This window comes from Phalacrocorax carbo, chromosome 1, assembly GCF_963921805.1.
Source record: "Phalacrocorax carbo chromosome 1, bPhaCar2.1, whole genome shotgun sequence".
Lineage (NCBI taxonomy): Eukaryota > Metazoa > Chordata > Aves > Suliformes > Phalacrocoracidae > Phalacrocorax > Phalacrocorax carbo.
Window position 1 is genome coordinate 92,673,216 of NC_087513.1, and position 14,977 is coordinate 92,688,192.

General features: G+C 41.6%; 1 protein-coding gene across 2 annotated transcripts in view; it reads left to right on the top strand.

The window, feature by feature from the left end:
- NME7 (NME/NM23 family member 7) overlaps positions 1–14,977 on the top strand; it is a 93,712-nt gene that overhangs the window by 66,885 nt on the left and 11,850 nt on the right. For both annotated transcript variants that reach the window (XM_064466963.1, XM_064466955.1), the window contains exon 11: positions 10,310–10,417. In XM_064466963.1, coding sequence (XP_064323033.1) covers positions 10,310–10,417 — 108 coding nt within the window. The remainder of the gene's footprint in view (positions 1–10,309; positions 10,418–14,977) is intronic.

The following is a 14,977-nucleotide window of genomic DNA, read 5'->3' on the forward strand; positions in this document are numbered from 1 at the left end:
CAGGCTTTTGTTGATTATAGGTAGCCTTGTCCTTCACTTGATTTCTTCCTGACTTCTGGTTGGAGCATAGTGGTTTTGTAGTGCTGTTACGTATACTGCAAGTTATGAAGTAATATGAATGATACATCCAGTAAAAAACTATTAAGAAAATAATAAGCCAAGGTAGAAGTTGGTAGAACAGGCTGCAAGGGCTTTTCTAGGGCACTATAGAAGGCAGTTAGCAAGAGTCAGCACACAAAGGTGCTTGCTGAAAACATGCAATAAAGGAAGTTATAAATGTGTAGGAAAAGGGCAGTAGAGCACTTTTCCATATAACCATGATGATGTTGTGGTTGACTGTAGCTGTCCCAAAAGGTTTCATATCTTTCAGTTGGCAGCTTATGAGTATTCAATTCTTGAATGCACATGACTTTTCTTTTTTTTTTTTTTTTTAAGATCCCTTGGAATAAGCAGCTGAAGAGGATGATCAGACCTATGAAACTCTTATCCCACAGGACTGCTTATTCAGGCTCTGCTTGGTTAATAAATTGGTGGCAGAGCTAATAATAACCAAAGAGCTGCAGGTAACAGTGTATCTTAAGTATTCTTGATTATAAATTGGTACACAAGAGACGGATTTGAGCACTGCTGGAAAGAGATCTATCAGTTTCTTAAGTGGGTTTCCCCTAAGAGGGGTCAGTAGGCTTTCTAGGTGGCATAGGTGGTATCCTTGTACTGTACATTGCAACAGGGTGTGTATGGACTGAAATTCCCTAGGTGCTTTGTATGCCATTGTAGTAGTGCAAGAAGTATGTGCTGTGGCCAGAGCATATCTGCAGTTATTTTCTGCTTGAGCTACATTATTGAAGGCTTCAAAGTGGGTGAAAACAAATACCATGGCCTAGGCCTTCCCTTCCCTGGTTTTGCATTTATGATGATGGTAGGTGGTGTTATTATTTATTATTTTTATTTATTTATTATTATATTAGTTTTAAATCCTCCTTTCTGCAATTGCTGTCAGCCATGAGAACAGCTGCAGTAATAGTTTTAATTCTGTACCACTGGTCTCATTGTCTGTGGACACTATTAACTAAACAAAGTCATTTTACAAACTGGATATAAAATGATTAATTCAAATGCTGAGAACCTGCTGAATAATTTGGGGTGGTGCTTGCTGGTCTGTTTGGTTTAGGCTGACATTTTCTCTTCTACTGCAGGGCCACCTGAGCAGAATTTTTAGCAGCTTCTTTCACTTACAGTATGATAGACTGCATCTGATGTGCACACGGGACTTCCCTTGGATGCTCCTACTAAGAAGTTTTCCCTTTCTCTGCACCCCTTGACTTCCCAGATCAAGGGACTAGAATGAGGTCAGGGTGAAAGATGGGTGAGCAGCAGTTCTTCATGTTCCCATGGCAGCTCTCAAATTCCCATAGATAACTTGAAATGGCCTGAGTTTTGCAGACTGTGGCTTATCATCAGAGTGCTCACAGGAATTAAAGCAGCATTTTAAAAGGGAGAGAGAATAGTTAAGGAGCTGGTCTGCGATTTAAAAGATCTGAGCTAAAAGTTAGACATTGAACTTGTGATCCTTCTGAAATGTGTATTTCTTTGTGCCCCTGGGAAATTACTGCCTCCCTGTCTTGGTTTCCCACTCCAAAAAATGGGGTCCATTCTGCTCCTATTTTCTGTTCTTCGTGTCTCTTCATATAAGTTTTCCAGGCCAGGAACTGTCTATGTATAGGAACACTGACTAGTACAGCTAGTCCTGAACACAGCATGGGCTTTTAAAAAACAGTTGTAACACAAATAATGAGTGATTCCTTCCATCAGAACAGGGCTGTTCACAACTGTGTGGGAAGAGATGGCAGCACTGCTGCCTCCAAGGAAAAGCTTGCTGTTGGATTGGAGAGGCTTGAGGGCAGAGTGGAAGGGAAAGCTTTCTCCCATGGTAAGCCCTGAATGAGAAGGATCCCTAGGGTTTGCAGCGGACCTGTGAGTTTTGTCTTTCAGTCCATCTGCCTTTTCTGCGGAAATGGATGGTCCGAAGTTGGTTCAGCTGGGGAAGTCTCAGTAGAGTTTTGAAGCTGTTTTTTCTGCTTTGCAGTGTGTTAAGCTCAGATAGCTGGACTGCTTTTGCAAATGTAAAATTCCAGCTCGAAAATTTCAGAGGAAAAGATAATTTATAATTACTGTTGTTCTTACAGGGGAAAACTCAGCCAAGATATCTGCAGACTAAAAATAATGTCTTGCAACTTCATGGTGACTTTCACTGGAGGCTCTCCAGATATTTTGCTAACATGAATTAATGAAATCCCAAAATATCTCTTGCAGCCTCCTATTTTTTTTTAATCCTTGTTTTACCGGTGATAAATAGATGAAATTCTGGATGCCTTGAAGGCACTGGAATACAATCAGTAGGAGCTGTATTTCACCTTTAAAGCTTAAAGTAAAGCAACTAATGATCAAATTTACAGTTATGCTGCATTTTCTGATGTCTTGTCGGGTTAGCTGCTTTGCAGTTGTCAGATGCTTCCTTTTCCCAACTTGTCAAGTAGTGTAAATATCCCTTATTGCACCCACATAATACAACAAGATAGCCAGATATTTTATCTTTATTCTTATTTTGTGACCAACTTACATTTGGTATGTCAGTTATCCTCAAGACTTCACCATCCAGTCTAGTTTACACTTAACTCGGAAGCGTGGCTGCTTGCTTTTATCTAAATTCAGCCCACTGGCAATGGCAGATACACACACAAATATGGCAGTCAGTAAGTTTCTGAGCAGGGCAGTTATCATTAGAATTGCTTAAGCATCAACCAGAAGTGCCAAGACCAGTGAAAATGCTATCTCAGGCTGGCAAATGTGCCACGTTTGCTGCCCACAGCACAGAATCTGCAGAGAGTTGGTGCAGCACCTTTGGGCTGCCAGAGAGGAAGAGTGGTAGGGAACATGTGGGAGTGAAGCAGAGAGAATCAAAGTGCCTCAGGGGATGGAGGGTGAGAAGGAGACAGTGTAACAACTTCTACAGACTTGTGAGCTTCCGAAAAACTGCCAACACTGGAGTATGGAAGATAATTTTAGGTCCGTTAACAAAACTTCTAAAAGATACAGGGCTTCAGACTGATAGTTCAGAGGTAGGCTGACTTCAAAGTAAACAGAAAAGCAGATGGATTTTTTTAAATTTTTTTTTTTACTTTTACTCAGACCAGAGTAGGCTTTTGTAACAAAATAAACTATGGTTTGATTACTTGCTGCTACTGTTGGAAGGAGGTGAGCCTCAGATGCACTTTTTACAGCCTTGAAATTGAAAATTTGGCTGCTGTTGCTTGGATCAGATGATTTAATTTGCTGAACAAACCTTTATAGCCACACTGTTTCAAGCGCATAACTATATGCACACAGAGTTTTGGCTTGATTAAAGATATGAGAAACTTGTCAGGATGGCCAGTAAGTGATCAGAGGCATAAATATTTTGCCATCAGTCAGGAGAAGACAACCTGAATGTCTAGGTCGAATATGCAGTGCTCAGGGGACAGAAGATTAAGCTAAATATTATAAAGACTTTCAATGCAACCTTTCCAGATTCTCAAGAACCTGTGTATCAGTTTGGTTTGTGATAAAGATTAAAAGATGAGGGGTGTTTAGTGTGTGTGTGTTTGGACGAGGTTGTTTTGGTTTGATTATTTTTTTGTGATATGTGGAAAGTACAAAAGGCTTTCTGATAACACTGACTCCCTTGGAAGTGTGCATAAGGCCATTGATACTGACTCCATATTTGTACATGACGTTGCTGCAGCTCATGTGGAACGCAAAGAAAGAGAAAATGCGGCACTCTGTCAACAACAGACTTTTGTTCTGGATTGGTTTGTGAAATGTAAGCTGAAGGAAACCTATTGCATTCTCTTTAACATTGACGTAGTTTTGTATTTAGAAACTTCCTGAAGTACCTTTTAACAGGCAGGCACCAGGTTTCAGGGCAAAATGTGCTCTTCCCCAGTTATAGACTTCACAGTGGCAACAGCACCATCTTATGTAGGTTTTTTCTCTGTAATATAGACAGAAGGATTAGCACTGCATTTCGGGATGATTAAATGGACCTTGATTTGATGCAGGCGTAGAAAATTGTGTTCTGCAGCAGCCGATGTTGAGTGGAAGGTGGCTTATCGCATGAAACTGGGGAACATAAACCACGTCAGAGCTGAGGTGACTGGTGGGGAAGCACACACATCAAAATTGGTTGGCTAGTGTTTGGAAGGAGTATGGGCCGCAAAGAAAACATGCGAAGCAAGCTGAGGCAAGCTAGCCCTTGTGGTATCATGCACAAGATCATCTGTGACCACAGATTTTATTTCGACAGTTAAACCTGTCTTTGGATGGGAACTTCTGTGAAGGATATGTCAGACTGATCAGCTGAGGTTGTTCCCGTAGTAACAATAAAGCTAAGGTGTTTCTTAGCTTGAATAAGCGTTACAGGAGTTGCTTCTCTAGTATTGTATTCTGCATGACAGAGACTGTTCTGCTTTTACCATTTTACCTCTTGCTGATGGCTTGTGTAGGAATGAGTATTTTGTACAGCTCCCTGCTGCAACCAGCACTGTGTGATATGACGGGTGCTAAAATCCCCTGAAAATAAAAGCCAACTGAAGAGCTGTGATGATGGGAAGAGAGAGGCACTTATCCTACCTACCTTACATAGCTGTTGTACTGCAAAAGAATAAATTTTTTTTAATGTTTGTTTTTTTTTTACTGAAAGGGCTTATCACCCTCCGCTCACTACAGAGGAAGCTCAGGTGCCTCGCTTGGACATGGCAGTCAGCTTTCCGATGGCTAAGGTTCAGCCAGACAAATTCCACTGAGTGGTGGAATTTACATTATTTTATTTGTTTGCAGTTAATGTGTGTTCTGTTCTCTTGACAAGGGCGTAGCTGGTCCTTAGAAGGACCAGCTTGTTTGCCTGAGGCTGGCTACTGCCTTCTGGGTCAGTTTGTACCCTCAAGGGGAAAGAAGGACCATCTCTTTCATGACAGCAGTGGACAATGGAGACCTGCAGAAGAAAAAAGCATCATGAACGCCGGGTGGGGAAAGCAGAGATGGGGAGACCAAGTCAACATAAAGCCTTCAGAGAGAATGATGAATGAGGAATGCCAAGAAGAGAAAGGAACAGACATGCAGTCAGGGCTCAGAGAGAGGAGGAGAACAAGGTGTTTTACTGAGGGCTTAGACAGGACTGTGCAGAGTTTGTTGCAGCCCAAGAAGTCCTCTTAATGCTGCTGGCCCGAAAGCAAACCTTAAAAGAATGAACCTGGCCTGGAGCACACTGTGGGTCGAACAGGGTTTAATCACAAACTCTCTTAATGTTTATTCTGCCTCACTCAAGAGGACCAGTAATGAATTTTCAAGCTTCCCTTGTTCTAGTTGATGTTCAAGGAGAACTAATTTTTAGGCTGTAAAAGTTCACAGAATCACAGGTTGGAAGGGGCCTCAGGGATCATCTAGTCCAACCTTTCTGGGAAGAGCACAGTCTAGGCAAGATGGCCCAGCACCCTGTCCCGCCAAATCTTAAAAGTGTCCAAGGGAGCGGAGTCAACCACTTCCCTGGGGAGATTATTCCAATGGTTGACTGTTCTCAGTGTGAAAAATTTCCCTCTGGTGTCCAATTGGAATCTCCCCAAGAGCAACTTGTGTCCGTTCCCCTTTGTCCTCTCCATGTGACTCCTTGTGAAAAGGGAGTCTCCATCATCTTTGTAGCTACTCCTTAAGTACTGGTACATTCCTTTGTATGTTTTTGGTGCATTCAGAGCTTGTGCTGTTTCCCACTGAGGAGGGAGGGGATGGTTGCTGCACAGAGTCAGTGGTCACCTCTTTGGCTTTTCCTTGAATGCCATTTAAACAACAAAGCATGCAGGAATGTTTAAGAGCAGTGGCCTTTCAGCCTTTCTAGATACCAGATCAAGTATTCAGGGCAGATGCTTTAAAAAACCTGGCCAAATTTTATTAAGATCTGCAGTTTTGGCTGGAATACATGTTACTGTTTTACATAACTTCCATCCAGCCCATGAAAAAACAGCCGTTTGAAAGAAAAGCAGTTAATGAGCTTTGCTTATGAGTATGTTTATTATTTTTCAGTCTGATTTTGACATATTGCAGGCATTGGTGACATTTTTGTTTCCCTTCACTTGTATAGAAATAGAAAGATTTTAGAATGTGCTAAGTACTTCATACAGGCAGTGTTGAGCTGGGCACAGTTATATGATAGAGAGAAACATGAAATATATGCATCTGTATCTTGTGTAGGACACGAATCTTCAAAGGGCTAGCTGTAGATCAAAGTCCAGCCTGTAAGGTGTGATCGAATAGCCTGCTGAATAAGACCAAAGAGGATGAAGCCTTTTGGTACAGCAACCCTGGTTTGTTTTGCAGCAGAAAGTGTGCTCTTTACACAAAGTGCGAGCTTGTGGCATCCCTGTTTACACATGCACATGAAGCTCCAGTGTACACGTTACTCTCCTCTCATGCATATGGTAGAGCTGTAGCTGCTCTTAACTCTGCCATCATCCCACTCTCAACTCCTTTCAAAAAGTTTTTGAAAACCAGTGCACAAAACACATACTCTGGAAACTAGACTCAGCAGAAAGGTTAAGAAAAAGAGGTTTAAAAGGATGCAGGGGTGTGTGGGAACCAACCCAAACTCTCCTATTATATTTGTATCTCCCCGTTGTTGCAGATGAGGCCCTATAAATAAAATCCCTGACAAGCTTCCTGTTGTGGAGCCAGAAGAGTGAATATTAATATGTACTATGAAGAATAAGTTCAGTAAGGAATTCTTTTCCTCCTTCCCTGTGTTCTGGTTTTGGCTGGGGTAGAGTTAATTTTCTTCATAGTAGCTAGTATGGGGCTCTGTTTTGGATTTGTGCTCTAAACAGCACTGATAACACACAGGGATGTTTTTGTTGCTGCTGAGCCTTTTCTGTCCCTACCCACTCCACCAGCGAGCAGGCTGGGGGTGGACAAGAAGTTGGGAGGGGGCACAGCTGGGACAGCTGAGCCCAACTGACCAAAGGGATATTCCATACCATATGGCGCCATGCTCAGCATATAAAGCTGGGGGAAGAAGGAAGGAAAGGGGGGTTGTTTAGAGTGATGCCGTTTTGTCTTCCCAAGTGACCATTACATGTAATGGAGCCCTGCTTTCTTGGAGCTGGCTGAACACCTGCCTGCCAATGGGAGGTAGGGAATGAATTCCTTGTTTTGCTTTGCTTGTGCACGCAGGTTTTGCTTTACCTGTTAAAATGTCTTCGTCTCAACTGATGAGTTTCCTCCCTTTTACCCTTCTGATTCTCTCCCCCATTCCACTGGTGGGGAGTGAGCAAGCAGCTGTGTGGTGCTGAGTTGCCATCTGGGGTTAAACCACAACACCCTGAAATGTTCCCAAGATTTCCAGCCATACACACGCAAGGACACCTATATATGATCCCTATAGCTCTTTGTATCTCCAGCATTTACAGAGGCCTTGTTGCCTGAGGGTTTCTCAGTGGTGTGATAAGAAAGCAACGGAATAGTGAAACTTTGGGATTTATAATTATTGTCCTTTTTTGGCTATGTAAATATAAGCAGAGACTGCTTTACCTCTCATCCTGTTTGTTAACTGATGGCAAGAAAGGCTTATTTAGATTCTTATAAATCAGGTGCTAACAATGTAAAGTGCTGGAGAGCCTACCTTTGTGCACTTCTGTTCTAATGCAATCCCAGATGAACATAATGAGTCCCCTTTTGAGCAAGACAGCTGATGCGTTTCAGGAGGGCAGGAGAATGTGTTGCAACCTGCATTGAAAATTGAAGGAAGAACAGAAGATTGTGTACTGCAGCAGTAGGAGCTTTAGCCAATGTCAGTGAGAAAGAATCCAAGAGGAGAAACATGGGGTCTTCTGTTCTGAAGTTGTGAAGTAGAAATGAGAGCTTAGGACAAATTATAAGTCAGGAGGCCATAGCTGCTTTTAAAGAAAGACACGCACACTAACAAAATAAAAAAAAGTAGGTTTGGTGAGGAAGATGATTCAAGGGAAAACTTGGGCAAGTTTCATAAGAAGCAGCATTTTTCGGGCCTGTTGGAGGATGGAACAGTTTGAGCAAGAGAGTTTGATGGATAGGAAATAAACAGAATATGAAATACCAAGCTTTAGCTTTTTAGATCTGAGCTGTTTATTGCTAAAGTGTTTCCAAAGGTTTCATAGTCACAGTAAATTTTCTAATATGCCCAAACTTCCCCTAAAATAAATGAAAGCCTAGTGCTATTGCCAGCTTCCTGACAGCTAGTTGTTACTGGAATCAACGGTTGCTTCAAAGAAGGCTTGATTAAAGTGTCACATAACTATACTTAACTGCCATGTGACTTTTGTTTCTCCAGCAGACTTTCTTATCACGAGCCTTTAATGAGGACCATGTAGAGGAGGGTTTTTTTTTCCTCCTCTTCGGGGCGGTTTTTTTTTTTTTTTTTGAGTGAAACTCTTGAACTCCCCTCTGAAGCAAATTTGTTTGATGTTGAGTGTATCTTATTCACATATCCTTGACATCTATATCCAAAGAGCCTGTATAACCTGTGGCATACATACAGTAACAATGAGGAAATGAAATTTCTCATAGCATGTTTGGGTTAGACACAATCCAAGCGTTAAAGCAGTCTAATTGTCTTCCAGGTGTGTAACAGATCACCCTAGGTAACAGAGCTAGGTTACCAGGTAACAATCACCATAATTGTTCATTGTTATTACCGGGAAATATCTAGGACTTGCTCAGCTAGGAGAAGATCTTGCCCTTAAAGTCCAATTATCTTAGTTTAGTAATGAGACACGACAAATGGGTGAAGCTGGAAAGTGGCAGAAGGGTGTTGTCAGATAATGCTCTTGTGAGGTCTTTTGGGACAGGCTCAAAACATCCACTGCCATCCCAGAAGAGAGTATGCATCATGCGAGTGGTTCTCATCTGTACCTGTGCAAAGTCTTCCAGGTCAGCCAGGAGCCATTACTGAATGCACTTTGAACCCATTTGACACTGACAGTTAAGAAACGCTTGGACTATCCAGTCTGGTGACTCGGCTGTGGGGGCAGGAACCTCCAGCTGTGACACCGAAACAAACACCTGGGAGTGGCACAGTGGAACTGCACTGGCTGATTCCAATGTGATTACACCCTAATGTACCTGTTGCCTTTCAGAAAGGGGCCGATGTAAGCTCTGTTGGCAAGGAAGAATGCTTTTTTTTTTTTTGGTTCAGCAGCTGTAGCATGAGCTTGTCATTAGCCTGTCCCCTCAGAGGCAACAGTGCTCAGGAGGCACTCGTATAAGAATGTCCAAAGGGTTTTAAGGTGAGAAAACTGGGTTAATGCTATCATCATTGAATCTTAAAAAGGAGACTCACTATGCGTGAGAGAGGCTTGGAGAAGAGCTCTAGGGCATTGGGAAGAGAGGCCAACAAAGTATAGCACAGCTGGCATAGGAAATGGTTTAAAATACAACACTGCAAGGTGATAGGGAAGAGAAGTACAGCTGGACTGCATTATGCCTTGAAAGAAAGAGTGTGGTGGAGGGGAGAGCCAACGAAGGCAGTCTATGGCAGTATAAGATGGGAGATATACCATAGTAAAGAGGTAGGGGAGGAATGTTATCTCAGGACCTGAGCGGTATCTTCTGTAGTGAGAAACACTCAGAGAGGCAGAAGTTGTTGTTTTGAATTATAGAGGAAGAAGAGCATTGAAATGTCAACCTCAAAGAACAGAGAAAGATGTAGAAAGAGTCTGGACTGATCCTCAGAGGAGATCAGATGTTGGCACTAGCCACAGCATCAGAGAAGCACCACAGAGGAGAAGACCAAGAGGCTGTTTCAGTAGCTGGGCTTCGCAAATGTCAGGTTCTGAGGCAAATAGTTCAGTGCTAGGGGAGGCAGTCTGCAAGGTGATATGCTTCTGTCTGCTCACTAAGGACAGCACATTCTGTGCTTGAGAGCTGGAAAGGTGTTAACATGAGCTAATTTTATTAATACAAGTGCCAGGAAGGCATATCTGTAATATGAAGGGTCCTGCATTTCACCTGACATGGTGTGATTGGCCCAATTTCAAGCAGTTAGTTTTCACAGTCTTGGTCATGGTTTTTCAGCAGTTGTGTGTACGTGTGTAGTGCAAACTAGAATTTTCCTCTTCATTTTCTTTTATAGTGTACATAGAACATATGTTACCAGCACAATAATGTTTTACTTTATAAGATTCTATTGCATCCACAATATAAAGAAACAGTGTAGTTCATAAAGGTCCTCTGGTTTTCTTGTGTTCGACAGGAAATAGCCCGTTATCTCCGACCTGGAACTCTGCGTGCTGTCTTTGGGAAGAACAAGATTCAGAATGCTGTCCACTGCACAGACCTACCTGAAGATGGACTTTTGGAGGTAAGACCTGCTAGACAAATGTGCTTTTATATCATAGGAAGTTTTAAAGTGAAAAGCTGTTAAGGTGTTCTGTATGTGGAGTAGCTCTCCAGGAGACTAGTGATCAACTAGAAACAAAAGCAAAGAGTTTATTAAGGGCATTTAACTTGGTTAATTTTGATACTGTAAAAAGATTAATCCATGCAGTTTTCTTGAGTGAATGTAGTACAATGAAATATTTAATGAAATGAAAGTCAAGAGTCTTCTGTTTGGCTGAATGTGTCCTTGGGACTGGATACCAGTACCTAACAGTGCTTCTGCAGGGACACCTTCTTAGCCCTTTCTTCGATGACAACCATGACTCCTGTTCTGGATTGTCTCTACAGTGAGCTTGTGTGGGGCTTAGAGTATTCCAGGCACTAGGGATTCAAATTCTCCAGATAGGGTGCAGGTTTATTTGTACACAGTAGTAATTACGCACATCAGCTGGTATTTCCTGTGGTTTATATTAAATTACTAATTATTATCTGATTTTGGCTCTGTATGCTTTCATTAAAGTCCAATAAAATGGGAAAATGTTAAAATAAGGGAGTTTATAGAGACAGAAATACTCAATATGAAAACCAGAACAAGCTTACTCACTTAAATCCGTGCCTCAAAATGAAGGTCTGTACAAGGGGGTTGAAGCGGTGTGTAAGCGTACCTTGGACGGATCTCTGCATCAGTGCAGATGTATTTCCAGCACATGCATAGCTTCTGTTTTACTGTCTATGTGTATTTGTGAGTGTTTTGCTGTCAGACTATAGCAGTATGATGGAGTAGCAACAGTATTTCTAGCTTGGATAATTTTACACTGCCAAAATGGTGATTTCATTGAGGGGAGAGGAAGGGCTAACTGCTTCACCGTCTCATTTCGTGGAATAAAATCGGATCTGTGGGTTAACGTGCTGTTTGCCAGGAAATTGTATCTGGTTTAAGGACTAGTGAAATTCAACACTGAGAATGGCAGCCAGTATCAACAAAGTTGCCGCTTTTTAAACCATTTCCAGGCTGTCATTAAAAGTTGACAACTTCTCATTTCTGCCCAAAGGGACCAGATTTAAACAAGCAAACAGGTATTTGTTGCCACATGCCTAAAATCCCTCAGTCGTGGCTTTTCAATGGCAGTAGAAAAAAAGGCACAGACTGCAAGGGAAAAATGAAAGTCTCACCAACACTCACAGAGCATTTTAGTACTTCAGCAGAATTCTCTCTCTCTCTCTCTCTCTCTCTCTCATCCGCAGTCTGTCTCCTGTATGCTGGTGCAAAGCAGGTATAACCCCGTTTTGCTGGTTGTTTAAATTGAGTTTACAGCTACTATAAGTGAGGTGGGTGGGACAAAGCAATTGAATTGCTTCTCCAAAACAAAAATTAAGGCTGGTCTTCTTTCTCAAGGTCTCCACTACATGTGTTTGTCCTTTGAATCCCACAGCTGAATCATAAACTAAGTTCTTGATCTGGTATTACTCTGGCTACACACTTTGCAGTTCCCATTGCAGACTGGTCATTTTAACAGGCATTTATTGATTGTAATTTTTTGGCAGAGGGGTCTAAAATCTCTTTTTACTGTAGTGATAATTGTACACAGAATATAGCTCTTCTTCTGTCTGTAGTTTCTTCTGTAACAGTCTAGGTTAAGCCAGCAGTTGTAAAGGATGTCAGTCAATGTTCTTTAATGAGTAAATAAAGCAGTGACTGTTTTATTCTGATTGGTTGGCACATAAGCCTTATAATGTAAACTATAGAAACCTTTTTGCGGCTAACACTTTAAATCTTGGAGTATCTTTACATCTGTGTTCTGTAAGAAATGGAGTTGCCTGAAAACTTAGGTAAGCAAAATAAAAACCTCTGGATTTTCTTACATGCAAGGGCTTGTCACAGCTGATGAAAAAGAAATTATACAGTATACAGAAAGATCATCCTTGGGAAGGTATTTTTCCTCAGTGAGCTTTTCTGTGAGAGGAGTTCAAATCCAGTCACAGAGGTCTCATTCCATGGCAAGCAGAAACCAGACCTTTCTCCCCTCTCAGCCCCAGTAACTGTAACAGCGCCGTACGTGCTGGGCCAGAGCAGGGGGACTGTGTGGCATGCAAGACAACCGTAGAAGGAAACTGAGACAGACTAACATTTTTAAGGAGTATGCTGTTCAGTAAATGGTAGTGAATGTTTTCATTCTTTAATGGATATCTGAATATTTTAACGTACTGAGTTTAACAGAGCGATTATTCTCAGCCTCGGCGAGGTGAATTCAGAAATAGGTAAGGCACTTGCCATTGAGGAGGATGGCCTTGGCTGTGTTGGTGCAGTGGAACTTCATTTGATATGGAGTTAGCGTGTGTTCATTACACCTGTGTTCTGGTAAGAGATGTTGCTGCTGCTGAGATGTTAATGCTGGTGTCGCTATGAAAGCTCTACCGTATCATTGTAGGACAACTGATTAGTAGAGGAGGAGTCCGGAGTAAATTTCAGAGAGAAATCTGGCCTACTAAACTACAAAGATGAAGGTCCCTTTTTAAAACACCAGCTAAAATTAATTAATGCCTAGCAGTCTCTTTCCTTTCTTCAGGTGGCATTGTTTTTTTACAGTGTTAACACTCTGCTGCAGTGAATACTGAGTATAGCTCCAAAAACCAGCCTATATGGTTTGCAAACATGCAAATTCTTGTGCTTCTGTTTTGCTGACGAAAAGTAAGTTTGGCAGTCTGAATTCAGGCACAAGAGCTTGGAACTCGAGAGTTTCATTTCTAACTCTGGTGCTGATTTTATCTGAGCTTGGCTAAGCTGCTTTTCAAATTTGGCACGAGAGTCTTTGGCTCTGGAATTCTGTATGAAGATGTTCTGATTTGTATTTCTCTCTCCAAAATAAAATACTAAATGCAGCAAATTTTAGAAAGAAAATTGCAGAATCATTATTACAAGTAATGACACAAAATTTCTAACACTTTCCCTGCCCCCCCCCCCCCCCCCCCCCAATTCCCTTTACATATACATTGGTGGGGTATTTTTGGGGGTGGGTTGGTTGGTTTTGGTGTTTTGTGGTTGGTTTTTTTTTGTTTGTTTTGGGTTGTTTGTTTGTCTCCACCCTTCTCCGCAGTTTTCATCACCGACAGTTTAAGATCTAACTGAAATTGAAAAGTGTTTGCAATGGCAGTTGCTCTCTGATTGTCTCTAAATGGAGACTTCTTAGAGCAGATGAGAGAGATAGCTGAGGGCTAGATCAAATGCTTGCTGAAGTTAATAGCCAAACTCTAGGTGACTTTGGTGGTTCATACTTAGTTGACAGTCACTAGGAAGGGCAAGGCAGTGACATAGTGACATTTCTCCGAAAAATCATGACCAAGGAGTACTTGGGGAAAAGAGAGAGAGAGAACAACACTGTTTTGGGAACAGCAAAGACTAATTAACTAAGTAAGGGTCAGCTTGTGCGCCTAGTTTTAGAACAGAACATTTAATTAATGTAGTACAGCAGTTTTTCAATTTTTTTTGTTGTTAGATCTCTTTTCTATGGACCTGGAAAAAGGAAAGTTCACTTTTAATCTTAAAAAACCCTCAAATAAACAAACAAACAAACAAACCCCAAAAGCAAATACCAGCACTTGCTCCCACCAGTTTGACCCTTAACTCCTGCCTTTGTTCTACAAACTACTTGATGTTTTAGGCAGTGACTAAAGCATATCAGAATTAATGAATAACTCACTTTGGCTCAAGGGAGGAGGGGAGATGCAGTTGAGGCTAAAATGCAACTGTTCACAATGGAAAAATCAGTCTATGTTCAGGTGTAAAGCTGTAACTGTTTCTTTATTCCTAGTTTCATGATACAGGAGAAGGGTGAATATTGCCCTGAAGCCTCTTGGGTGTTCTCTTTGACTTTCTGGGTCAGGCACTTATTTATTCACTTCATAGACGTGTGTGTCCTTGTATCAGTACAAAATGTATTTTCACAAGTGACAATGGATAGACATGAATAGCTCAGAACAGTCTGTTTTCTCAGCCTTGTCATCAGTTTGCCATTTCAATGGGGAGAGGAAGGAAAGGAGGAAGTAAAGAAGGGAGTCTGATAGCGATGAAGTATTTATGAGATGATGGGGTTTCATGAGTGAAGGCTAAACCTGCAGTTTCTTAGTTTTTCTGATCAACTGATGTTGTGTAGGACATTCAGAGCAGGGATTTGCATTTGTTTCCCACATCCAGTGAGGTACTGCTCTACCTTTTGTTAGTGGATTGGGGTTTTTTTTTCCCGTTTTATATAAAGTAGGTACTATTTGGAGCAAGCAAACAATTACAGTACTCACCTGCATTCACGTTCCTTCTGAGAGCAAGGTCTGGAGCAGGCATGTTTTTTATGCCAAGTAAGTGCTCAATTTAACAGACTAGAGATGGTTTTGCATTTGTGTCTTTCATGTGCACGTGGTGAAAGATGATTCTGTTTCTCAACTCACCATCTTTTGCCTGAGGAACATTTCTGATTAATATCTTGTTGAAATAGAAGCTTGCAAACCACTGGATCTGATGCATCATCATTCTCTAGACAAAACAAGTTTC